Here is a 27,879-nt window from a genome sequence, read left to right on the forward strand (position 1 = left end):
CGCTCTGCTGGCGGAGCCACATAATTGACAGGTCCATGAGCCTAAATGATATCTATGGCCCCTCAGAGCTGCTGTAGATTTCATTCATTATTTATGCCAGTTTGTGGTGTAAATAATGATGAATGAACCGGGGCCGACGGCAGCATCAAAGTTCTGCCTTTGTCACGCCTACTTTTCAAAAATTGGTGACAGCGATGTAAAATGCCAACTGGGACTAGAAAAGTCCCAAGTCCACTAGAGTTATCCAGGCCAAAAACAGGCTTAGAGGGAATAATTAATTTCTCCCCATTTTTTCAAATACAAATGAGCTCTGGCATACGTATTCACATTTGAATTAGCAATTGCAGAGCGTGATCTGACAACAAAAGTCATGACTAGTGTTAAGCGAACTTGCCATTTGCAAGCTCGGTGTTCGGGTTATCTAAGAATTCCGTAATGGATTCTGTTACCACGGACCATAGGGGAATTCTATGATGGCATGCAACCCAGATGCCTATAAGAGGCATTCAGTATTGCGTTCCGTCATAATAGAAGTCTGTGCTGGCCATAGACTTCTATAATGATGCAATGCAATATGGAATGCCTCTTATAGGCTTCTGGGGTGCATGCCGTGATAGAATCCCCCTATGGTCCGTGGTAACAGAATCCATTACGGAATTCTTAGATAACCCGAACGCCGAGCTTGCAAATGGCAAGTTCGCTCAACACTAGTCATGGTATATTCCTGAATAAAGGAAAGATTAAAGGACCTTAACATGTATAGCTTGGAAGAAAGACGAGACAGAGGGGAGATGATAGAAACTGCTAAATACATAAAGGGAATCAACAAGGTAAAAGAGGAGAGAATATTTAAAAGAAGAAAAACTGCTACAAGAGGACATCGTTTTAAATTAGAGGGGCAAAGGTTTAAAAGTAATATCAGGAAGTATTACTTTACTGAGAGAGTAGTGGATGCATGGAATAGCCTTCCTGCAGAAGTGGTAGCTGCAAATACAGTGAAGAAGTTTAAGCATGCATGGGATAGGCATAAGGCCATCCTTCATATAAGATAGGGCCAGGGGCTATCCATAGTATTCAGTATATTGGGCAGACTAGATGGGCCAAATGGTTCTTATCGGCCGACACATCCTATGTTTCTATGATACGCTAGTGGGCCGTATATACATGTCATTAGTAATTTTTCATGGTAATCAGCAATGATGTAACATGCACAATAGACTAAATTTACATGAAATTACAAATCAGGAGTCAGGTCTGAGCTTTGATTGAACCATGACATACCTATGTTGTGATGTGTCTGTGGATGCCAGAGGACTGCATTTTGGTCAGACTGAGACAAATTTATGTTGCCAACCTTTGCAGCCAATGTTCTTCATTGCAATGCATCTAAATTCTAAAACATTTACAATCAGTCCTTATTAAGAATCTACTTCCACAGCTCCTATACAGACTTATATGTCTCCACCGTTTCAAGCTGCAAACAAACCGGTTGTAGTATCACCCAACAGTCAGACTATCTTCCATCTTTCTCCTACTTCTTGCTAACATACCATTGGTTAGTTTGCAAAACATAGGGGACACAAAAAAGGCAATATGATTGCAGGCTCAGACTACACACAATCTGTTTGTAGTCTGTCACCATGGAGACATAAGCCTGTATAAGATCTGTAGAAACAGAAAGGTAAGAAGTTTTAATAAAACAATTTGCATGGTTTCTTAATTATTTTTTTCATTTACTTTTGTAGATGCTTTAGAGTAATAAAAACCAATAGAAGCATTGTATAGCATTTAATTTCACAATGTGAAAAAATATATAGGACACTAAATTTATTTGTATTAGCTAAAATTGTTTTGTAATGAGGATTTCCCAATAAATGAAACTTCAAGGAAACATTAATCCTGCATTTCTAAATTGTAGAAGTTCGGCTTTCTGTGATGAGCCAGCAGAGTCGCAGTAGTACAAAGGGCCAGTGGTGAAAAGCAAATGAGATTAAGTTCTTAGTGCATATTACTGCATGCGAACTTGTTCAGTACTAATGAGAGGGAAGGATTAGATGCAGTGGTGCTATAACAAGATCTGTTTAATTATCTTGGAAAATAATGACTATGGGCTGCATAACCATGTGTACTGCAGGAAAGTCACTTCAAAGAAACTAAAATCAGGGTACTTTCACAATAGCGGATTCCGCCTGCCGGATCCAGCAATCCGGACGCAAACTGATGGCATTTGTCAGACGGATCCGGATGCATATCCGTCTGACAAATGCATTAGAAAACCGGACCCGTATCTCCGGTGTCATCCAGAAAAACTCTCCATTCAGAATGCATAAGGATAATGCTGATCAGTTTTTCTCCGGTATTGAGCCCCTGTGATGAAACTCAATACCAGAAAAGAAAAACGCTAGTGTGAAAGTACCAGCCATGTGAATCAGTATCAGCTGTTAGATAAAGCTGCTCATATACCTTATGACTTAGGGCTTATTCACACAACCATATAAATGGGTCTGCATCCGTTCAGAAATTTTGCAGAATAGGTGCGGACCCGTTCATTTCAATGGGGCAACACACTCTGTGTGCTGTCCGCATCCGTTGTTCTGTTCCGCGGCCCCACAAAAAATATAGAGCATGTCCTATTCTTGTCCGAAAGAATGATTTTGAGCCAAAACCAGGTGCCACTCTAAACACAGAACAGGTGCAGATCTTTCCCTTATACTTGATCTCTGTGGAGGCTTCACTTCTGGTTTTGGATCACAGTCACTAATGGAAATCACCGACCAAAACACTGACGGAGTGAATAAGGGCTTAGATGGCTCCCAAATCCCAGTAAGACATGCATGCTTGGCTGAATTATCAACAGGGAAAGGAAATAGGCCACTGATAAACTACTCAGGTAGCAGAAAAAAAGCTGGACATAGACATTAGATAGAATTTGGGTGATGGTTGAACAAACATGCTGAAAGAGTCATACACATTTTACTCCATATTGGTTGTTACAGTTGTTCAAACTGCCCATACACGGCCAATGAAATCGGGCGATGGATGAAAGATCTTTCTAGGAAAGTCTTTTCGAAGAAATATCTTTCGTTCACTACCGATCTTTTTTTGAGTGAAAGATACAAAATGACTAGAGGACTAAAATATTAAACTGGGCCGACTTCTTTTTAGATGGCAATGGTCTGTCATCGCTTGTCTAAAACTATAGTTCATTGTTAAATTCCAACCAACAAACTTCCTTTTTTGTTGAAATCATCGATTTTTATCACCTTTAGACTAATGTGTATGCCCACCTTAACTCCACCTGGAACAATGGATCAGGCATGCTGAAAGACTGCATGGCTGCTTCTCCCTACTCTCAACATCTACCATCGGGGACACTCAGGATATTACCATACACATTAAATAGTTGGCTGATCCTGACAACTATGGCAAGTTTGGCCAACTAAAGCTGGCCATACACATTAGATTAATGTTGGCCAAACCTGCCATTTTCTACAGGACCAAAAGACCATCTAATGTGTATGAGGGCTTTTTTGGATCTCAACATGTCTAATACCATTTTTCCCAAGGGAGACAAGCTGCTGCCAAAGGTATCTGACAGCGGCTTATTTCTCTGTCTTTATTGTGAACATATGTCTGATGGGCCAAGCCTGAACGACAGCTATCTAAAATGTATGATCAGCTTTCCATCTAATGCATGTTGGCATCTAATGTAAACCTGCTTACCTTTAAGTTTTGCAGTATAATAAGTCCAACTCTAGCATGGCTTCCAGATGTTAAGGCAGTTAATTCTCTTGTTCCCCATGGAGTCCTCCATGTCAGAGGTCAGTGGGTGAAGCCATCAAACCAAAATGGCATGAAACTGTACTGGATCATCAGTAAATCCAGGAACAATGTCTTCATTTGTCATTCTTCACACAAGCCTTTAGAAAAGGTATCTGTCTCTTAGGTGCCGAAGCTGGCTAAATACCCCTTGTCATGATCAGGCATACATACAGTATTTCAGATTTGTCCAAAATAACGATTTGGACAATGAGGTATATGATTTTCGTGCACATATACGTCCCCTATGTGAACACTGACCAGAGGAGGATTAAAAAAGTTGTCATCAGAAGTGGAGAAGATCGAATCTTCAATGAAGACACAGTGGAGCGATTACATTTTCTTACCTATGAAGAACACCCTAAACTGCCTTTACATGGTCCTTTTGGAAGTTTTGTATAGAAGTTTAGCTACATCAGTTCTTCTGACAATGTAAGACATTTAGAGCTGTTTAGGGAAAACATAAAGCAATCTTGAGAATCAATTAACAAAATGTTCCCACAACGATAAGTAGTTGGGTAAACCAAAATAATTGTCTGGCATCATGCTGGTGTATTGAAGGTATATACACAGAAAGTTACTTTGGAAGAAATTATTCTTAAAGGCAAGATTGTCATTTGTGTAGACCAGCAGAGAGAGAGATGCTGTGAAGAAATCTGAGGATAATGAATGTGCTAGATCTAAAATGGAAAGAAGAAAAGGTTAGGACACAGAAATTCTTGTAAAAAGTTTATGCAGAAAATAAGACTCTTAGGGATCATGTACTCAGCAGTATTATGGATCTTTACTGAGCAGTGCCTATAGACTCCTATAGTATATACTGTACATGAGATCTGAGGTTTTTTGTATACGGATTAACTTGGAATCTGTGAGAAAGAAAAATGATGCCATATTCCATTACATGCCATATAATAGAGGTACAGTGCAGCCATATACTTTTCTAGATTGTTTGCCTCTAGGGAGGTCCTTAATATAGACCCATATGGGCTGTTTGTGCCTTTATATAGGGTTGTGGATTCTTGCAACTATTGCACAAGGTGTAGCAAACGTTGCTTCTTACTATTGAAAAAGGCAAGTTAAAGTAGTAGAATGTGGAAAATTGAGGCAGGATGTATATTGGAATATTGTATACCATTTTATTATACAATGATAAAGATAAGTGTTGAGTGAATCGAAGCATTCAAAATAGAATTCGATCCAAAGTTTAGGAAAAATTCAATTCGCAACAAATCTGAATTTCCTAGCACTTTGTGGTAATGATGAATAGTTTTTTTCCTAAAATGGCAGCTACACGTGTTACAAAGTAAAAGTAAGAAGACCGGGAACACCACATCACCCATAATGCCGTGCAGACAGCCAGTCTGTAGGTAGCCAGTCCCTGTAATGTCACAGCCCTTTAAAAGCCTCATCCTGTGCGGTATCTGTCATTCCACTATGATCTGAGCATGGGGAGAGATGTGACGAGCGCTAGGGACAAGCTTTTAATTGTAGAATATTGGATAGGGATAGTGCAGGAACAGTGTAGGGAGATCGTAGGGAGAGTTTTTACACACTGAAGGGAGAACATAGGGAGACTGCAGGGACAGTGCAGGGACTGTAATCTGAAGTTGAAGAGATCCATTGGAGACAGCGCTGTTTGGATCAATCCCTATGTAGGGCACAGAGCTACAGTATCTGATTAATTAGTATCCTCTTTGTTTGATCTGTCTTGTATCTGCACAGACGGATCTGTACCGATAATGCAAACGCTTGTATCCGTTCATAACGGATCCGTTTGCATTATTCTTTAAAAAAAAAAAACTGATCCGTCTTGACTTACATCGACTTACAAGTCAAGACGGATCCGTTTGGCTCCGCATAGTCAGACAGTCACCAAAACGCTGCAAGCTGCGTTTTAGTGACCGTCTAAAAAACGCAATGGAGACCAAACGCAGCCAAATTGATGCATTCTGAACGGATCCTTATCCATGCAGAATGCATTGGGGCGGAACTGATCTATTTGGGGCCGCTTGTGAGAGCCCTGAACGGATCTCACAGGCGGACCCAGAAACGCCAGTGTGAAAGTAGCCTTAGCTGTCTAGTTATACTGCTATTGGGGCGTCCACCTGCCTGTCACAGTGACTGTTTTCTACCAGAAAGGACTAGCTATGCATGTTGCTGCAATGTACAGGGATGTACACCAAAAAACACTTTCCCTGCAGGCCGGTATATAGCTGATTTAACGTGCTTCCTGACCAATTAATTCAGAATGAAACAAATTTCTTGAAAAGATTCAGCAAAGCATCTCATCTCTAATAAAGATATATAAAGAGGACGTTACATTTTACAACAATGACTTCACTACAGATATGTCCCTCCTCTCACTGGACACAATCTGGCATGTGTGTCACAACTTAATCAGCTTTTCAAAACAACATAATTTTGCGATATTGTGTTCAGAGATGTCTATCTTCTATAAGTCTATGTGTGGCCACCCAGTGGTTGTGGTTTACACTGCAGCCTGTTCATGCAATATCGTATTGAAATGGTTTAATGAGAAATCATTAATCAAATTAGAGCTAAAGTAACACAACTGTACATCCCACGTGTAACATGTTTTAAGAATGATGTCACTACTAATGATAGCCAATGATGTGTGTTAAAAACTTTCACACCAGCGTTTAAGTTTGTCCCTATTCATTGTCGACGGGAAAAAACTGAACAGAACGGAATGCTCCAAAATGTGTTCCGTTCCGTTTAGTTGCGTTCCCAGACCGGAGAGCAAACTGCAACATGTTGTGTTTTGCTTTCCGTCCTGGGAAACTGATCAAGACGGATACAAGTCAATGGGGACGGATTTGTTTTCTCTGACACAATCTGCCACAATAGAAAACTGATCCGTCCCCCATTGACTTTCAGTGGCGTTAATGACGGATCAGTTTTGGCAATGTTAAAAATATGTTAAAGATAATACAACCGGATCCGTTCATAACGGATGCAGATGGTTGTATTATCAGTAACGGAAGCGTTTTTGCTGGACCCAGCCGGATCCAGCAAAAACGCTAGTGCGAAAGTAGCCTAAGATTAAGTAAAGATTTTAAAGTAAAATACATCTCTTAAAAATTCAGCTTTGGGATTATACAGGAACAAGACCCAGGGAAGATGATGAAAAAGCTGAATTTAAAAACTTTTCATTTTCTAGATAATTCTTTTCCATATCAGCATGTAATGACCAGTAAATCAGACTAATGAGATCTATTTCCATTTACTGCAGGTTTTTACTGGAATCTTCACAGCAGAAATGGTTTTTAAGCTGATTGCCCTCGATCCATACTATTATTTTCAAGAAGGTTGGAATATTTTTGATGGTATCATTGTGAGCCTCAGTTTGATGGAGTTGGGCCTTGCTAATGTGGAAGGATTATCAGTGCTGAGGTCATTCAGATTGGTAAGAAAAGAATTGTATGCTATAGCTGTATTGTAAATTAAGAATCACTTTAATTTTGGTATTTATATAAGATTTCTACTACACAATATACTATTTTATACTGTGCGTCTATGCAGTTTTCCTCCAGTATGATAACGTGTCTGAAATTCACAATATTTCAATTAAAAATCTACCTGATAGCTGTTTCATTGCTGCATCTTCTACTCTTTCTCATATTTTAATGGTCTTTTTACTACCACATTGATAATTGTTTTTGTCATAGGATATTATGGAGTTCTTGTCACCTCTATTCTAGAGATAGGCAATTTCTTTAAAAGTCAGAGCAATCTAGTAAACTACATAGAACTTGTAATTAGTGGCTACTAAAATAGTAACATTTTCATCTTCATAGCTTCGTGTCTTCAAGTTGGCAAAATCGTGGCCTACTCTGAATATGCTGATCAAGATCATCGGTAACTCGGTAGGAGCTTTGGGAAACCTGACCTTGGTGTTGGCCATCATAGTGTTCATCTTTGCTGTGGTTGGCATGCAGCTGTTTGGCAAAAGCTACAAGGAATGTGTCTGTAAAATCTCTGAAGACTGTGAACTTCCTCGCTGGCACATGAATGACTTCTTCCACTCCTTCCTGATTGTCTTCCGAGTGCTATGTGGAGAATGGATCGAGACCATGTGGGACTGTATGGAGGTGGCAGGACAATCTATGTGCATCTTGGTGTTCATGTTAGTGATGGTAATTGGGAATCTTGTGGTAAGTACAGTGTATAACATTTAGTAACTAAAACTGGGTTTTAAAATTGGGAACCTGTCACCAGGAAATTCACTGACACACCAACAGCAGTGTTTTGTAGAGCTAACTCAACTACACATAATGCAGTTCATTTTATTCTGGAGAAACACAGTACTTTGAATTCACATGCAAATTAATAGTTAAATGCACCAAGGGTGGGCCCAAATCACTCTTTGCACCCTTGCTCCTCCTGCTTTCTCTGCCACCTTTTCCTCTCCTTAATTGGTAGGCCCAAGTTCCTGCATAGTCATCCTTCCTGTCCGTTCAATCAAGAAGGAAAGGGAGGAGCTGGCAGAGGAAGTAGGAGGAACAAGGATGCACATGGTGTCTTGGACCTGCTTTTGGTGCACTTTAGAGATGAGCGAATCGATTTGTATAAATTGATTTGTTCATCAAAGTGTCCCCGCTGCTCAAGAGGCTTCTCCCTCCTGTTTGATTGACATCTCACTCAGCTTTGTCAATCTCGCGCCTACGCGTGGGCATGCTTCTGTGTCTGGGCCTGTGGAAAGCCACTGATGAGTGAATTCACACATTAAAGACAATGGATAAGTGAGCAGTACATGGAGACCACGGACAGCACACGTGCATGAATCACTGACGTGTGAAATAGACCTTAGTTTAACCTGCTGCATGAATAATTCATGTATTGTCTAATCCAGACGTATAGCATACCATTTTATATAGAACCATAACATCTTTAAGGCTTGAACTATCTGTTTTTATCGAAGCTGCCATCTGATCAGTAGCCCTCAAATGAATTGCAAATGTGTGCTAGGCCATTGACTGCATGACACATGCTCTCGAGGGTTTGGTACAACCCTTATATGAAATCTTAATCGCTCATCTTTTTATACACTGCTTAGGTTTTGAATTTGTTCCTGGCTTTGTTGCTGAGTTCATTTAGTTCCGACAACCTTACAGCTACAGACGATGACAATGAGATGAACAATCTCCAGATTGCTGTGGGAAGGATACAAAGGGGAATAGATTTTGTTAAAAAAACAGTTCGCGAATGCCTCCAAAAACCCTTTGTTAAGAAACAGAAAGTTCTAGATGAAATCAAACCACTGGAGGAGCTTCATAACCGAAAGGAAAGTTGTCTGTATAACCATAACGCAGTCGATATAAATAAAGACTTAGATTATCACAAAGGTGGCAATGGAACGACCAGTGGAGTGGGCAGCAGTGTGGAAAAGTACATTATTGATGAGAGTGATTATATGTCATTCATACATAATCCAAGCCTCACGGTTACTGTGCCCATTGCCGTCGGGGAATCTGACTTTGAAAATCTTAACACAGAAGATTTCAGCAGTGAATCTGATCTAGAAGAAAGTAAAGAGGTAAGGAAATGGGTTTTAACTCAAAATTTATATTTTTTTCAATGGCCTAGACATTTTAACATATTTTATTTTGTTTTCTTAACAAAACTTTTTTTGATATTTCCATACATTACTATGTAAATTATCTACTGACAAGAACATGGGCTTATTAATGCTTCTGGTTCTTAAGTAATTAACTGCAGTATTATCGCCTTTGGAATTTTTTGGGTGTTTCTTTGAGTCTCTTGGATTGCATTTTAATGTTGGAAAGATGCTGAGTTACATTCTGTTAGATGATTAGATTGTGGAGAATTTTTCTAGTAGCTCCTACTTGATTGTATAAGGTGAACATTGATGTTTGGCCTTCAAGGAAAAGTCCTTAGTACTCAGGGTTCCCTCTGGCTTTTTTACGTAATTTACAGTCAAGCCGATAACATAGCTGACCCATTTCTTTTCATTGGGAATCTATTGCATCTATGCTAAGGATCAACTCTGCCATTAGCTTTGGACATCTTTTACATCCACCACTCCTGCCAGAAGGAACGTTTCATGCTATGTTTCCTTAGGTGGGATCATAACACACTGTCATGTTGGATCAGAAGTTTTTTTTATTTTATGGATCTGTTGTGCCAGCTTTTTTTCAGGCAAAGAGAAGTGATTACACCTGCCAGATATATGTGAACGAAACCTAACATGAAAGCAAATACATATTTTATACATCATGCCATTATCCATGAAAATGTGTTCTACTGACTTCTACTGACTGTTTCTTGACAAAGTTGGCATCAACTTCAAAATGTGTTTTGAGTTATAAATTGTGCTTAAAGGTTATGAAAACTATTTTTATCATTGCACTTTACTCATGTTGGGCTAAAAATATGTTTTCTTTTATTGGTCTTTATTTTAAAAAAAATTCACACAGGCCATCTTGCTTTCTTTTTTACAGAGAATCCATCAGGAAGCTGCTGTGATAGCTATATGTGAAGCCCATAACTCCAAACACCTTATTAACTCTAATTTAAGACATATTCTTATCATTTTGTTAACAGTACAGCTTAAATGAGTGTTTATGAGCTGTCAGGAGTTCAGAGAATAGGGCTACAAATTGAGCCATCAGAAATTTCAGCAAAACATAAAGCAAGATAACCTGCAGCTACACTGAAACTGAAGGTTGTAGAACAGAAACTGTTGGATTTATTTAATAAAGACCAAGTTAATTTTTTTATTTTTTTTATTGAGCAAAATGCACTGATAAGAAATTGCCCATGAAAGTGTTGATAGCCTTTAAAGGTTTATCATTCCTAGACACTTAAAGGGAGTCCATGCTTTTTTACTACATTCAGTTGTAAATTTAAAAAATGAAGTAACTTTTTTGTTATTTTCCAATTTCCTTTTCTCTGGACGCAGCCTGCAAGTTTTAATTTCAGCTGCCATGCCTACTATGGCCATGGACATGTATATCTATATTGCAATTTTGTCTTTTATTATAATTTAAATACATTTTGTATATACAGTGCAGACCAAAAGTTTGGACACACCTTCTCATTTAAAGAGTTTTCTTTATTTTCATGACTATGAAAATTGTAGATTCACACTGAAGGCATCAAAACTATGAATTAACACATGTGGAATTATATACATAACAAAAAAGTGTGAAACAACTGAAAATATGTCATATTCTAGGTTCTTCAAAGTAGCCACCTTTTGCTTTGATTACTGCTTTGTACACTCTTGGCATTCTCTTGATGAGCTTCAAGAGGTAGTCACCTGAAATGGTCTTCCAACAGTCTTGAAGGAGTTCCCAGAGATGCTTAGCACTTGTTGGCCCTTTTGCCTTCACTCTGTGGTCCAGCTCACCCCAAACCATCTCGATTGGATTCAGGTCCGGTGACTGTGGAGGCCAGGTCATCTGGCGAAGCAACCCATCACTTTCCTTCATGGTCAAATAGCCCTTACACAGCCTGGAGGTGTGTTTGGGGTCATTGTCCTGTTGAAAAATAAATAATGGTCCAACTAAACGCAAACCGGATGGAATAGCATGCCGCTGCAAGATGCTGTGGTAGCCATGCTGGTTCAGTATGCCTTCAATTTTGAATAAATCCCCAACAGTGTCACCAGCAAAGCACCCCCACACCATCACACCTCCTTCTCCATGCTTCAGGGTGGGAACCAGGCATGTAGAGTCCATCCGTTCACCTTTTCTGCGTCGCACAAAGATACGGTGGTTGGAACCAAAGATCTCAAATTTGGACTCAGACCAAAGCACAGATTTCCACTGGTCTAATGTCCATTCATTGTGTTCTTTAGCCCAAACAAGTCTCTTCTGCTTGTTGCCTGTCCTTAGCAGTGGTTTCCTAGCAGATATTCTACCATGAAGGCCTGATTCACACAGTCTCCTCTTAACAGTTGTTCTAGAGATGTGTCTGCTGCTAGAACTCTGTGTGGCATTGACCTGGTCTCTAATCTGAGCTGCTGTTAACCTGCGATTTCTGAGGCTGGTGACTCGGATGAACTTATCCTCCGCAGCAGAGGTGACTCTTGGTCTTCCTTTCCTGGGGCGGTCCGCATGTGAGCCAGTTTCTTTGTAGCGCTTGATGGTTTTTGTGACTGCACTTGGGGACACTTTCAAAGTTTTCCCAATTTTTCGGACTGACTGACCTTCATTTCTTAAAGGAATGATGCCCACTCGTTTTTCATTACTTAGCTGCTTTTTTCGTGCCATAATACAAATTCTAACAGTCTAATCAGTAGGACTATCAGCTGTGTATCCACCTGACTTCTCCACAACGCAACTGATGGTCCCAACCCCATTTATAAGGCAAGAAATCCCACTTATTAAACCTGACAGGGCACACCTGTGAAGTGAAGACCATTTCAGGTGACTACCTCTTGAAGCTCATCAAGAGAATGCCAAGAGTGTGCAAAGCAGTAATCAAAGCAAAAGGTGGCTACTTTGAAGAACCTAGAATATGACATATTTTCAGTTGTTTCACACTTTTTTGTTATGTATATAATTCCACATGTGTTAATTCATAGTTTTGATGCCTTCTGTGTGAATCTACAATTTTCATAGTCATGAAAATAAAGAAAACTCTTTGAATGAGAAGGTGTGTCCAAACTTTTTGTCTGTACTGTACATGGTTTTAATAATTAATATATTTTTAAGAAAAACAATATACTTACCAAAAATTCACAACTGTACTATAATGTTTTTTATATACAGGAATATTTTCTCTATGGTGTTTCATTTTTGCCCAAAGTATCAGAAAAAAATTAATTTGGCTATAAAATCACCTTATTCAGTCAACATAATGAGAGCATTTCCTAGAGGCCTATGTTCTGTATTAGTAGGAGAAGGAAAGCATTAAAGTGGAGCTGCTTTAAATATATTAAAGGATAGCATTATCTGAAATCTCTGTATATAATATTATTACTGGCAATCTTCCCTTTAGAAACCGGAGTAATTTCAATAACGCTGCAGGGCTATGAAGAATTTAGATTACTCTACACTTTCCTGCAGGCACCCTAATACAAGCATCACCTACAGCAGGATGAATGGATTGCAGCAATTCTGCTTTCTTCCAATATTAACCAGCACTATTGACAATTCCATTTGCAAATATGTCACCATGATTTTTGGCGAACATTTTTTAAAATAAGATTAAGCTTCCTAAATAAATAAAAAAACACTCGCCATTTGAGTCCACTGTCCAATGTGATGTTACATCCATTGTTCCCATGATCACATCAGTTAGTATGGAGGCCTAGATAATATATATATATATATATATATATATATATATATCGTAGTAAGTGGTAAATGCCTTTATTTTATTAGAGGAACACACTTGTATTAAAGGGGTTGTCCAGGATTTTGATACTGATGGCCATCAATATGTCATCGGGGGTCCAAAACCAGTACCCCTGCCGATCACCGACACCATCCATTGTGTAGGATATGAAGCTGAATACCAGTTCTGTCCATTACACAATGAATGGAGCCTTTTAGTCCCAAGGATGACTTCTGGCCATGGAGCTACAAGGTAACAGCTGATTATTGGGGGTGCAGGATGTCGGACCCCAACCAATTTGATATTGATGGACTATCCTGAGGACAGGCCATCAATATCAAAATCCTGGACAACCCCAATCATTTTAATGGGACTGAAATGAAGTACTAGGCACAACCATATATACAGCACAATGCCTGTGTTAAAGGGGACATGACTCCTTCTTTCTCCTATTCGGCAAGTATCCCACGAGTTGCGCCTTACTAATCAAATACTGAGTGCCTACTCTAATAATTGTAATCCCTGGGAAACCCCTTTAAATTTGCGTATTAATTGCAATACCAGAAAGTCTGCTGTGATATTTTTGAGATGTAACGTGGAACAGTATAAATGGATGGTTAGTAGAAAATGATGAATCATTAATGAAAGATTGATTTTCTTTTAATCTCTTAAGCTTATTTCCCATTCAATCAATTACTCTCTGTCTCAGATGTGTATTTAGTAGTGTCTGAAAGAAAAAAATATTATAAGATGACTTGTAAATGTTCTCCCTTTTGGATCTGAAAACAATACTTCCGTACAGCTATGGGCACACTTTCCTTTTAGAAAATGACACATGATCTAGACACTATAAACAGTTTTTCAAAGGGCAATTTTAACCAAATGAAATACTTTCTCCTTTTTGATAGCAGTTGTCCACCACTGGTGTAGATCTTCTCAGTTCTCACCATTGTCATTAATAGATTTCTGGAGAAATGGCAAGATTGGTCATATTTCAATTTTTGGAAGCTGAACTGAGGTTTTGGCTTTTAGTGGGTATCATGTGACAAAAAAAAAAGTATAGTCCTGCAGCAATTTGCCTGTCTCTTGGTGGAGATGCTTTTCAGTAAACAGATTCTCAGAGATACTTTTAGGTAGTGTCTGGTGGAAGCCAAAGCCTAGGTTTATGTGTCACATACCCTATATAATATTACATTTTTATAAAAGCTTTGCTGTACCCAGGGGCGTTGCTAGGGTCTCAAAAGATCCGGGCCCCAAGCACCAATGCCTATGGCCCAATTCTCTAAGTTGAACAACCGCATCCCCCCCTCCCCTGCAAACACTAGCACTGAAGACATTTTACTGTACTTGCTATACAGCAGCACATACCTCTCACATCCAGGGCCTCCAGATGATGTCTCCTCCGATGTAGATCTTCTCTGTCATCATCTTCTCCATTCTGTCCAGACACTTCTCTTAGCCGCCTCAACATCTTAGCTTCCTTACTTTTCTGTACCCCCAAATACTATCCTGAAGAAAAATGAGTGCCCCCATAGTAACAGTACTCCTCATAGTCCCACCAATAGTAATTCCCTTCTAGAATGCCCTCATTAGTAATACTGCCCCCTACAGTGCCCCCTGATAATGCTCCACAAAAGTAGAAGAGCCCTCTCCCATTAGTAGAAGAGCCCTCTAGTATTAATAATACCCTCATAGAGCCCCCAGTAGAAATAAGGCCCCCTATTGTCCCCCCAGTGGTGATAAAGATCTCTACAGACCTTCAGTAGTAATAATGACCCCCATAGTGCTCTTAGTAGAAATAAGGTGGATCCATAAGTCCCTCCTATAGAGCCCCCAGTAGTAATGTCCCCTGGATTTAAAATGCCCCCACAGTGCCCCCAGTATTTATAATGCCGCCTGCAGTGCCCCCTGTAGTTATATTTCTCAGTTTAGTGTCCTCAGAAATTATAATTCCTCAGCCCCTCCACCATACAGTCTCATGTAAATAACGCTATTTCCCTCCCTCTGCCATAGAGTCCTAATAAATACCATCACACCATCTCTCCAGCCCCCTCCAATATATAGTCCCATGTAAATAACATCAAGCCATCTCTCCTGCCCCTTCCAATATACATTCTCACGTAAATAACATCACCCCCCCCAGCCGCCTTCAACATACAGTCCCATGTAAATAACATCACCACCTCAGTATTCAGTCCCATATAAATAACATCACTCCCTCCCCCAGACACCTTCAACATACAGTTCCATGTAAATAAAATCACCCCTCCCCAGCCACCTCCAACATGCAGTCCCATGTAAATACCATTATCCCTTAACATTCAATTCCATGTTAATAATGTCACTCCCAATAACATTACCCCTTAACATACAGTCCCATGTAAATAACATCACCCTACCACAGACACTTCCAAATTTCAGTCCCATGTAATTAGCATCACTCCACCTCACTGTCCCATGTACATAACTTCCCTTCCTTCAGCCCTAACATACAGTCCCAGTTATATAACTACAACTCCCAACATTGCTCTGCCTCTCACACTGAGTAATCTTCACTTACCTCTCCTCATGTAGCAGACCTCACCTCAGCCTCTTCCCAGGACTTCTCTTCACTGCTGAGCCGTCCTCTCCTGCACTGGTCACATAATGGTGACATCATCCCAGGTCCTTTTCAGCTACTGCATTTAGAATTGATCACATGACCTGTGATGTCATCACAGGTCCTTCAGCTCTTCCAGTGCATTAGATTCAATTGTATTGCTGTCCTGAGGACGGCAATACAGTTATATCTAACACGCAGGCAGTACATTCAGGGCCTGGGACAAAACATCAGGGGCCCAGGCCTCAAATGTTTTGACCTAGCGACGCCCCTTTGTCTCCATTCAAAATAGGGAAATAAAGCTGTGACACATGAATCTGATTTCTAAAAAATAGTAATACTAATTCTATAGGAAAAGATTATAAAAACATACCCATGATTCATGCAGTGACACAATACATGGGTATATATTGTGGACCTCTAGGCACTCCATGTTCCCCTGCATATGGCACCCTATTCTTCCCCAAACATAATGCTTCCAGGAGAGAATACATCCATAAAACAGCATCTAATAGGGCAAATGTCAAATCGAAGGCACACAGAATGGATTCATACATTTCTATGCTCGCCATATTACAGATCCAGTACCACATAGATCTGTAATACGTCCATGCACATGGGACCTTAGTGCAAAATACTGCAAACAAATCTAACTTAGTCTTACATCATCATAAATTCCCACATTCTTCTCTGTTAAGAAAAAAATATGTTCATGCTGCCAGCATTCATCTGGGGGTAATTTCTTTTTTTAATCACTAATATTTTAGAATTTTAAAAGGTAGCAACTAATAAAGAACAAAACTAAAACTACAATACAAACTTTAATTTCTACACTAAACTATTAGTAGCGTATATATGTTACAGAGCCTGAAGTGCAATTTTAGACCTCCTGCACACGAACGTGTCCTGCCCGTAGCTGAATTGCGGACTGCATTTGCAGGTCCGCAATACATGGGCGTCGTTCCGTGGGTATTCCGCATCATGGATGCAGACCCATTCACTTCAATGGGTCGGTAAATCGGGAGATGCGGAATGGTGAGCCACGGAAGCACTACGGAACATGTCCTATCTTTTTGCAGAATGGGCGGATCGCGGACCCATTATTCGTGCATTGAGGCCTGCAATTCGTGTGCAGGAGGCCTTATGCAATTTTTTCTTGAAAATCCTGATTTTTTATTCACATTAAAAGACTTTCAGCACACATTGAACATTTAAAAACTGACAACATAAATATAAAATCATTTGATACTAATTTTCTTGTCAAGCATATCATAATTAATACTACAGCAGTTCAAATATAAAACCATTTTACTATTGTACATTGAAAATGTAGTTGTTCTTGTGTTCATAACTTAATTACCTTTTATCCATTTTTATAGTCATATTATAGGATTATGTATATAGAAAAAACATATCTAAGATTCTGAAAAATAAAAAAGGACAAAAAATGAATTTACTAATAGCACGGTGGTCCACTTTCCTTGCAGCACAGGGGTCCTAAGTCTGAATTCGACCAAGGACAACATCTGCATGAATTTCATATGTTCTCCCCTGTATTGTTGTCCTTCTACCCTCCATCAAAACATACTTTTAGGTTTACTGGCTTCCTATGAAATTGTCTCCTGTGTTTCTGGGATAGGGAAATTAGACTGTGAGCCCTGGTGGGGACAGGACTGATGTGTAGTAATAATCCCTGCACAGAGCTGTGGAATACGACGCTATATAAGCATGTGTGGTAAATATGCTAAATTCTGTTGACTTGACTTGAGTATATTTTAGCAAAGTTTTTGTAATTTTTTGGGTGACAAATCACAAATATGAAGTCACTATAGAAAAAAGAGCTACACTCAAATTAGTCACATATAAAATAATGGCTTCTAAAGGTTAGGGGTATTGTTAATTTGATCTTTTTTTTTCTTTTTTGTGCTTGCCTTTTTTTTTCACTTCTCACAGGGGTAAAATCGAACAGACGCTACCAAGAATGCAACTCTGGTGCTTTTAAACAAGGCAGCGCAACGTGTCACCACTTTTCCTAAGGTTAAATGAAACAATATCTGATTACAATTAATTTTGACTGGCTTGCATGCAAATCAGCTGTGTCCCTTGCCTGTCCATTGCAATCCAATACGAAACATGCACAGCTCTTAGGCTTTAGGCGGAGTCATGTGACTCACTCCACAGCATGGTCTTCCGAGACTGGCCGATAAAGATGTTTTACTAAGACTATAAATGTTTGATTTTTCATTTTCTATTTTATTTTTTATCTTCCTCAGCATTTGTAGTGCATGCCCTTGACCTATACCGCTTAAACGATCACAAATGTAAAGGGAAAAAATGGAGCATGCACCATTTTGAATGTTAAAGAGTACATAAGAATAACGATTTGGTAACATGCTTGTTTATTCGCACAGTGATACTTTTTTATGACAAAATGTTATCGTGTATCTAAAGGGGTTTTGCCAATAAGGTACAAAATAGTAATGGTGTTCATACGCCTAATATGTGGCTTGTAAAAATGTCATCCTAAGGGGGATTGGGGGATTATTTAGTAACGTCTGCTAATCCATATGAACTAGCATTGAGGCAGACCATGCAATTTTTATTGGGCCCATGCAGACAACGGGGGCCAGTCAAGGTTGGCTGCATCCTTAAATTGGATCTTTTAAATACATGAAGAATCATTTAAAAGAGATTGGACAAATCAAAATCCTCCTGCTGCCGTTGGTTAGGGGTTTAATTGTCTTTACCAGAACCGGAAGGGGACACTATTTTCATCTTAGCTAGGGATCCCCTCATGTCAATTTATACCCCTGCTTGATACAGAGATAACTGGTAATTCTATGGAAAAGCACTTGTAAATAAATGACCCCACCTGTCACTATATTTGCCAAAGGGATTGAATTGCAGCAAAGAAATGAGTAGTGATGAGCAAATTGAAGTTAGGATAAATTTGATTCGCCACAAAGACGAATTTCCTCATGCTTCGTGGTCGATTTAACCTGAAATAGTGCAAAAAAAACAAAAAAAAATCATACTTACCTCATCCACTTGCTTGCGACAGGCTGGCCGCCGCCGGAATGCCAGATCCGGCATTATCTTCCATTGAAATGATGCTTGAAGATCTCACACGAAATCCTGTGCGCGGTGACGTATGACATCACCACCCCAGCTGGCATGATAACGTCATCTCGGGGCCGAGTGAGATTACGCACCAGATTTTCAATCAAGATGGCAGCGGCTGGCCCGTTGCGAGCAAATGGATGAGGTAAGTATCATTTTTTTTGTTTTCATTTGACACATTTTTTTATCAGATGCCGCGATCATGTGTGAACGCTGCATCTGAGGGGTACAATGACGGGGAGCGACGCAATCACCGATCCCTGTCATTGCACCCACTACTTACAAACCAATGCGCTTTGTGACGAATTACTTCGGAAGGAAGCAGATTTTTTTTGTAAAGTTCGGCAAAGCAGCCGAATCGAATTTTCCAATTGTTCGCTCATCTCTAATTATGAGTATGTCTAGTGTTCTGTTAATAAAACACGTGGCTATACCACCTCCGGTGACGGTATAAGTACTGTATGATGAACACTCTGACTAGACTCATGTACCAAAGAGCAATATTGTGAAATGACCAGAAACTATAGTCAGCACTCTAGGCTAAAAATTAAAGGGTTTGGCCAATTTCCTATATTAATGACCTATGCTCAGGATGGTTCACCAATATTAGATCAGCGGAGGTCCGAATCCTGGCCCCCCACTGATGAGGCCTTTGATGAGAACGCAGCGCTCCCACACTGTATTACCTTCACTGTTTACCGGCTTGCCTTTGACATGGCAGCAGCGACTAGGTGTAGTTACAGCTCCTCCATCCCCATTCACTCCAGTGGGAAGGAGCACAGTGAAGAGTGCTGCGTTGTCGGAGGAAGGGGCATAGCACAGAGGTTATGGCTGAGAGCTTAAGCCATGAGAACCTGCCCACTGGACACTTGTGGCCTCACTTGAATATGAATTAAAACTTTGATTTATGTACATCTATAAAGGTATGTTTGCTAATGTCTTTGACACCCCTACCTGGCTGTAAAATTAGTTGTATGGTGTAAAGGGTTGTGACAGACTGTCTGTAAAGTACTGGACTTATAGAGTGGAAGGAAAAATAGTTTCAGAAGAGCAGGTCTTTTAGGGGGATCTTTTGGGGATCTCTGACTTTCATAATGGGGCTGAAGTATTATGCACTATTGTGCAGCTAATCAGCTCAGTAGGAAGTAATGTTTTCTTGTTACAGTAAATCAGTACATTGCATCCATTTCATTGTATCACTAATTGTTATGTTTGTTACAAAGGGGTTATATCTTTTTTTTTATTTTTTTCAATGACAGTCAATTACAGTCTATAGGCATTTTGTGGTATTGTAGCTTAAAGAGGTTTTCAGAGATTTTACTACTATCCTCCGAGTAGGTCATTAGTATCTGATCGGTGGGGGTCCGACACCCGGGACCCCTGCTGATCAGCTGTTCAAGAAGGCAGCGGTGCTGGCAGAAGCACCGCAGCCTTCTCACAGCTTTTCCTAGGCCAGTGATGACGCATTCATTGGTCATGTAGCCCCATTGAAGTGAGTGGGAATGGGCTGAGATACCAAGCACAGCCACTATACACTGTACGGCGCTGTGCTTGGTGAGCGGCAAGAAGGCAGTGGCGCTCACAGGAGTGCCAGTGCCTTCTAAAACAGCTCCCAGATGTTGGACACCCACAGATCAGATATTGATGACCTATCCTGAGGATAGGTCATCAGTAGTAAAAGGCCAGGATTCCCTTTTAAGCCTGAGCTGCAGTGCCAAACATACAGTAGCCCATGGACAAGGCTGTTTCTCAATAAGGGTACTTTCACACTTGTGCTGTGCCGGAACTGCCTGCCGGATCTGGAAATCCGTGCGCAAACGGATGGCATTTGTAGATGGATCCGGATGCGGATCCGTCTCACAAATGCATTGCAATACCTGATCCGTCTCTCCGGTGTCATCCAGAAAATCGGATCATGTATTCATTTTTTTCACATTTTTAAAGGTCTGCGCATGTGCAGACCGGAAAACCTAACCCGTTTTTTCGGAACACTTTTTGTTGGATCCGGCTGCGGTATTTTCTCCGGCCAAAAACCATAAGAGGGACTGAACTGAAGACATCCTGATGCATACTGAACGGATTGCTCTCCATTCAGAATGCATTAGGATAAAACTTTTTTTTCGGTATTGAGCCCCTAGGACGGAACTCAATACCGGAAAACTTTAACGCTAGTGTGAAAGTACCCTAAAAAGGCAAATTTTTTATTTATTTTTTACACACGGCCGTATATTTTGAGAGGTCCACAAAACGTGGATAAGGATAAGTCATCAATATCAGATTCTGAAAAATATCAGCTCTAACTCCCGGCACACCCGCCAATCAGCCGTTTAAAGAGACTGTGACACTTGTATGAGCAACCCCTTTAATTAGGTTGTCTAGGAATAGAAAAAAGGTATTTTTTTCAGGAACAGTGGAACTTTTATTGTTTTTACTGTTTTTGGTATTGCAGCCCCATCCTATTCACTTGAATGAGGATGAAATGCAATATTATATGTAGCCCATGAACATGAGGTGTTCAGTTTTTCAAGAAAATAAGCTCCTTTGTTCTAATCCTGGAAATCTGTTTAACCTAGTCATCTTTTTCTTGTTATCAGCAATGAACATAGAAGTGTTGCACTATTAGTATTCACTGTAGTGTATATGTAATAAGCATAGGTATGATTAAGCACCCATTGACTCCTGTAGAAACGTTCTTACAAAACACTGTAATGTATTGTTTTGTATCAATTTTTGTTTGGTTTTGATCCCTTCACAACTTTATAACTTGCTTTGGTTACAGCATTCTGGGAGAGTTTGTTATTCTGTGGAAATGATGGAAGCATTACAATTGCTGAAGTTATCTAATGGTTGTTGGCAACAGAGTTGTATAATGCACACGTTCTGTACATTTTACGGCATATTAGACATCTTTTGGGAATTTGTAACTTTGTGCTGGTCGTAACCTATAGTAACTGTTTACTTGATCCTACTATTTTGCATATAAAACAGTAAGAAGTTTTAGTTGTAATACCATACCTGACCACATGGTGAGCTGTTGCAAAGAAACGTGTCTGTGAGCAACACCTAGTACAAAGTACTAACAGTCAGTCATATGCAAACCTATATTCTAGTGCACCATCTAGTGGTAGAAATATGAAATGCAGTAATGATCATGGACCATACCAACGCACAGGATAAAACCTGGTCTTACACTTTAAAGCATCTGAATAGGGGCTGTGTGGTCATTCTGTGCTAATGTCCAAATGGTCTTTCCACCCCTGTATTTACCGCTTTATTCCCAGATATTTTATTATGTAAAGAATGATTATTTTTCTAAATAGGCACCTGGTTCATCATATATGGGTGCAGTTGATTAATCGCTTCTATAAGTGCAGGGTAACTTTGCACTTCATTCTGACAGTAGTCCACATTTACTTATTTGTGGGTGCACCTAGATTTTGGTGTAAATCGCACCAAAATATAGTGCAATTTGGGGCATCTAGGTGTAGAGAAATGATTGCACCTAACCCCACAAGGGGGAATGGCTTAACAGCAAAGGGTGTGGTTTTAAGGAAAAGGGGTGTGGTCTAAAATGCAACACTTTTCACCCTAATTGTGCAAATTAAGCCAACCTGTAGATGGTATAAAGTTAGCCCTGCACCAAATTTATCATCCAGCATGAGCCACTGTCATAAATTTGGTGAGGGTCTAGAAAACATGTCTAAGTTTTTGCCATCTATAGGATTATTAAATCTGCCCCCCTTATGTCTCATTACCTACTACGTTCTATAAAATAGAGTCATCTAGAATTAGATAACTGACATTTTGTCAACTGTGGTCTATTCATCATTGGGGTGCACTGATAGGAAACAGTAGTGTTGTGTCAAAATACGTTAGTAATTTCCTATCTTTTGTGCAGGAACGAATAGAAAATGAATGTACAAGTGAAACTCAAAAAATTAGAATATTGCGCAAAAGTCCATTTATTTTAGTAATGCAAATTAAAAAGAATTGCATTAATGCAGCTTAAAATTAGAATTTTGGGAAAAGGTTCAATATTCTAGGCTCAAAGTGTCACGCTCTAGTCCGCTAATTAATCCATACCCCCTGAGCAAAGGGAACCTCAAAATTGTGACTTTGGGGTTTTATAAGCTGTAAGCCATAATCATCCAAATTATAACAGATAAAGGCTTGAAATATCTCGCTTTGCATGTAATGAGTCTCATATGTTAGTTTCACCTTTTAAGTTGCATTACTGAAATAAATGAACTTTGCACGATATTCAAATTTTTCGAGTTTCACCTGTATTATTGTAGCAATGTTGAACGTGACACTTAACACATTAAATACACAATTGCAGCAAACTTTAATCTGACATTTAAAGTATCAAAATCTAATGAAAGTCAATATAACATCTGCTGCAGCTAGTTATCTAATGCAGCATCAAGTTAACCCCTGCTTCATCTGCACACAAAGCTTTATCGTATTTTCAGCTATTTTCTGATTGAGTGTGACTACAGACACTTGTTAGCACAAAACCCTCAAAAACAATTGACACATATTCAGTGGATGAGGGGATCAATAATGTGATATAACTCATCTTTTACGGTTTTCTATCATGTATGCTTCCATCATTCTCTATGTACATTTGCCGCCATTAATGATGTTATACATTACACAATAATAACATTACACCAGATCAGAGAATGCGGACTGTGTATGCTACCAGATAAACTACTGTCATATAGAACGGTACTCATACTTGTTTCAGAATCATCATTTCTTCCACTGGCAAAATTTTAAAAAAAATGGATGCAATTCAAATTTTCACCATCCCAAAGTGCTCAAACCTGAATGCACTCAATTCCCAGAGCCTAAATTTGTTCCCTGCTTTTGCAGTGATATCAATAAGTATGAATATCGGGTTGACAAGTAGTTTGAAAATGCACAGTGACCATGGGTGCATTGAAAGAGATGGATGCAATTGCTTGAAATATTATAATGCTTCCTTTTCTAGTAACTAATGAATTATATATGTTCATCTTTATGTATTAGAAATTCATTTTATAAGTTTAATCTTTGTATTATATTGTAGGTTTGTAGATGGTAGGTTTAAACTTTATATTGTAAAAGTAGGGTGTAATAAAAGCGCAGTATAATAACAAGTACAAAACATAATAAATAGACATAAAGAATACAAATAACTAAAAGGTAATCAATCCTGAACGTAAGTATGGACTGAAAGGTAAGGTTGAACCAATAAAATGCTAAATTTCAAATGCCCAACACATGTTTTGACAAATCTATGGTTAAAAACCTAAGAAAGGAACTATAGTAATAAAATAGACATTGGTAATCAATGTGTTAATTTTTTCTATTTTATTTTTTTGCTGTGGAAATTTTTCTGTAGAAGCTGAACCTTACCAGTTCATCTGAAGGGAGCACTGTGGATATCAGGCCCCCTGGGGTGGTCGTGGAAGGAGAAGGAGAGCTGGTGGAATTAGAACCAGAGGAGGCTCTGGAGCCAGATGCCTGCTTCACAGAAGGTGAGTGGGAGAACATTGCTCATTAAAGGCTGTGAGTACGGCTTTGTGCTTGGCAGTTGGCCTACACAGCGTGATTATATAATGAGATGAACTTCTACGTTTCTTGGTAAATCGTAAAAAGCACACATGTTGTGTAAAGTTAAAAAAAAAAAAAAATTATTGGCCTCTAGAACTCCAGGGAAATACCTCTTATTATAAGCTGGGTATAATGTTTAAGTGGAGGTAATAATAAAACTCTGAAGAAAGTATTGGAAATAACACAACTCCAAGAGGAAAAGTGTTGGTGGTAAGAAGGGGTTGATCAGAAGGGATCAGAAGTAAACTGGCCATTACATATAAACACTGACCTTGGGTTGGGGGAAAAAGATGCATGGTCGTGTCTTATCTTCCTCAAGAACAAAGAATAGGATATGTTAACATCTAAAATACATGATCTTTCTTTTCCACAACACTTTCTATTGGAGGACAATAAGGAGGTCACTATACATATTTGATCAGAGGCCGATCCCACCAGTAGTGGCAGGTTTGGCAGACTTTTAGCCTGTGCTAATAGTCAGCTTAAGTAGGGCTCCAGACAAAGTTGATTCAATACTACCTGTTGCTTCTTCATACTGTAATTACTTGCATGAAATTGCTACTTTTACAGAAGAAACATGTCTTCCCGTAGGAAAGTCAAAAACAAATCAGAGAACATTCGGGAGGCTTTTCACCGTCAACAATTTCTTTTTTTGTTAGACGGGTCCCTGACAGTTAACTGGTTTTAAATTTTCCAAACTGATAGGATCCCAGCGATCAGCTTTAATCTGTGAGGGATGTTGGCAGCGAGAGTTTAATTTTCCTGCAGTGCCACCACAGGCAAAATAAAAAATTACAACTTCCTCAGTTTAATTTGTGGATGTGCTGGGTCCTCCAGCGCAAGAGACACTCTTTGTAACTATCTAATGTCTACTCTGGCTAATTAGATGAGGTTACCAACTCATAACTCCATAATAGAGTACATGAAAATGGGTTTCTCAAACTGGACAACCACTTTACTTTTAAGTATTCATTGTTCCCTTTTCCCTATTTATTTCTTTGCACTTAATTTTTCGACTGTTGCCCACACCTTTAACTTATTGTCCACCTTAAAATTATATTCTTACTATAGTACTTACTATGCTCATATATTTTAGGATGTGTAAAGAGATTCCCAATTTGCACCGTGAACATTGATGAAAACAATGGAAAAACGTGGTGGTCATTTAGAAAAACCTGTTACACAATTGTAGAACACAACTGGTTTGAAACCTTCATCATCTTCATGATTCTTCTCAGCAGTGGAGCTCTGGTAAGTCGCATTTAAAGGGAACCTGTCACCGGGATTTTGGCCATAGAGCTGGGGACATGGTCTGCTAGATGGCCGCTAGCACATCTGCAATACCCAGTCCCCATAACTCTCTGTGCTTTTATTGTGTTAAAAAAACTGTTTTGATCGATATGCAAATAAACCTCATATGTGCCCTGTATCCAGAGATGAGTCCAGCGGAAAGGAGCCCAGCACCGCCCCGCCCCGCATCCTCCGAATCTCCTCCTTGCTGGCTGACGTCACAGAGCTGAAGCGCCGAAATCTCGCGATTCCCTTTAACATAAAAATAACTGATTTCAAAATGTTAACCAATGTTTACCAATCAGGAGTATTATCTGTACATAAGAAAAGATTCAAACTGAAATGATAATACTCTCCAGAGATTGAATATAAAAGAGTATCAAAGGGGTTATTCACCTTTTGTGGTTGTTTTCTTTAGACCAAAGAGCGTAGCCAGACCCACAGTGGTAATTATACTTACCTGATTCCCACCGCTGGATTCTGGCTCCATAACATCAACATCTGGTTTGACTTCAGATTATGTGACAGCTGCAGCCAATGGCTGGCCACACCAGTGACATGTCACCTATGCGGCACTGGATGTCACAGTTGCAGCCAGTGATTGGGTGCACCATTCACGTGTGAAACCATATGTTGGTGCAGGGAGACCAGGGACATATAGAACTGGCAGGGCAGGGATGAAGCCGGAACCCAATGGCAGGGATCAGATAAATATGCTTACCACCGTGGGTCAGGCCACGCTCTGGGGTCTTTAGAAAATGCCCACAAAGGTCAGAATCCTCTTTAAGGTGTAAAATTGGGCAGTCTCCCAAAATTATGTTACACTTTACCTCTTCCCAGAAGTTCGGGTTTGGGAGCGGTGTTGTGTAGATTTTATTATTTTCCCTTATAACATGGTTATAAGGTAAAATAATAGCATTCTTAATACAGAATGCTAAGTAAATGAGGGATAGAGGGGGTTAAAAAAATAAAAATAAAATAAAACTCACCTCATCCACTTGTTTGCGAAGCCCGGTTCGTCTTCATTCTTCTTTTTTGAGGACCTGGGAGGAAAAGGACCTTTGGTGACGTCACTGCGCTCATCACATGGTCCATCACCATGGTGGTGGGCCATGTGATGGTTTCATGCTCATCACATGGTTTATCACATGGTCCATCACCATGGTGATGGACCATGTGATGAGCGCAGTGACGTCACCAAAGGTCCTTTTCTCCCAGGTCCTCAAAGAAGAAGAAAGAAGACAATCCGGGCTGCTCGAACAAGTGGATGAGGTGAGTTGAATTTTTTATTTTTTTATTTTTAACCCCTCCATCCCTAATTTACTTTGCATTAAGAATGCTATTATTTTCCCTTATAACCATGTTATTCTATGGGGCCTGCGTTGCATGAAAAACGCATAATATAGAGCATACTGCGATTTTTACGCAACGCACAAGTAATGCGTGATAATCACCGCTCATGTGCACAACCCCATAGAAATGAATGGGTCCGGATTCAGTGCGGATGCAATGTGTTCACCTCACCTGCGTGGAAAACTCGCCCATGTGAAAGGGGCCTAAACGTTATTCCTAAGCAGTGCCACAGAGTGAGAAGGATACAGTTTCTTCTGGACTTCCTTCTGTTTCATGACATAGAACAAGCTCAGACCTAAATGAAATGAAGTCATAAACCACCCCACGCTTTTTTCAAAGGTTTGCTCCCTCAACTAGATATAAGATCCAAAAGAAGGAGCATTTATACCCAAAAGAGGGCAGACATGCCACAAGTCCATAAGGTGTTTTAGTTATCCTTCCAGAGTAATCAGAACAGGAGAACCCTCAACTCTGCAAATACAATTCTAGAATGATGAGAGGTGAAGCTTACCATATGCAAAGCATTCTCCATTTACAAGACAAAATGAAGCATATGTTCTCTAATTGACTGTTCTGTTGACAATCCTTCAGATGATGTATTTTTCACATATTAAATCCCTGAAGACCCCTGGAATAATAGTATAATTGAACTGGCAGGAGCCTTCAAGTGACCTGTGCCATACTAATATGGCATTCCTGTAGCATGGGCACTACCACTGTTCAGGGTCCTGCTATAATGACAGAGATCTGAAAAACGCTTGATTTCCATA

General features: G+C 39.6%; 1 protein-coding gene across 1 annotated transcript in view; it reads left to right on the plus strand.

Annotated features, from left to right (window-relative positions):
* The window catches only part of LOC122944406 (sodium channel protein type 2 subunit alpha-like), a 266,258-nt gene that overhangs the window by 178,381 nt on the left and 59,998 nt on the right, over window positions 1-27,879 (plus strand). The window contains exons 15-19 of the mRNA XM_044302629.1: window positions 7,073-7,246; window positions 7,638-7,994; window positions 8,897-9,376; window positions 24,255-24,390; window positions 25,563-25,717. Of these exons, the coding sequence (XP_044158564.1) occupies window positions 7,073-7,246; window positions 7,638-7,994; window positions 8,897-9,376; window positions 24,255-24,390; window positions 25,563-25,717 (1,302 nt within the window). The remainder of the gene's footprint in view (window positions 1-7,072; window positions 7,247-7,637; window positions 7,995-8,896; window positions 9,377-24,254; window positions 24,391-25,562; window positions 25,718-27,879) is intronic.

Source organism: Bufo gargarizans, chromosome 8, assembly GCF_014858855.1.
Source record: "Bufo gargarizans isolate SCDJY-AF-19 chromosome 8, ASM1485885v1, whole genome shotgun sequence".
Classification (NCBI taxonomy): Eukaryota; Metazoa; Chordata; class Amphibia; order Anura; family Bufonidae; genus Bufo; species Bufo gargarizans.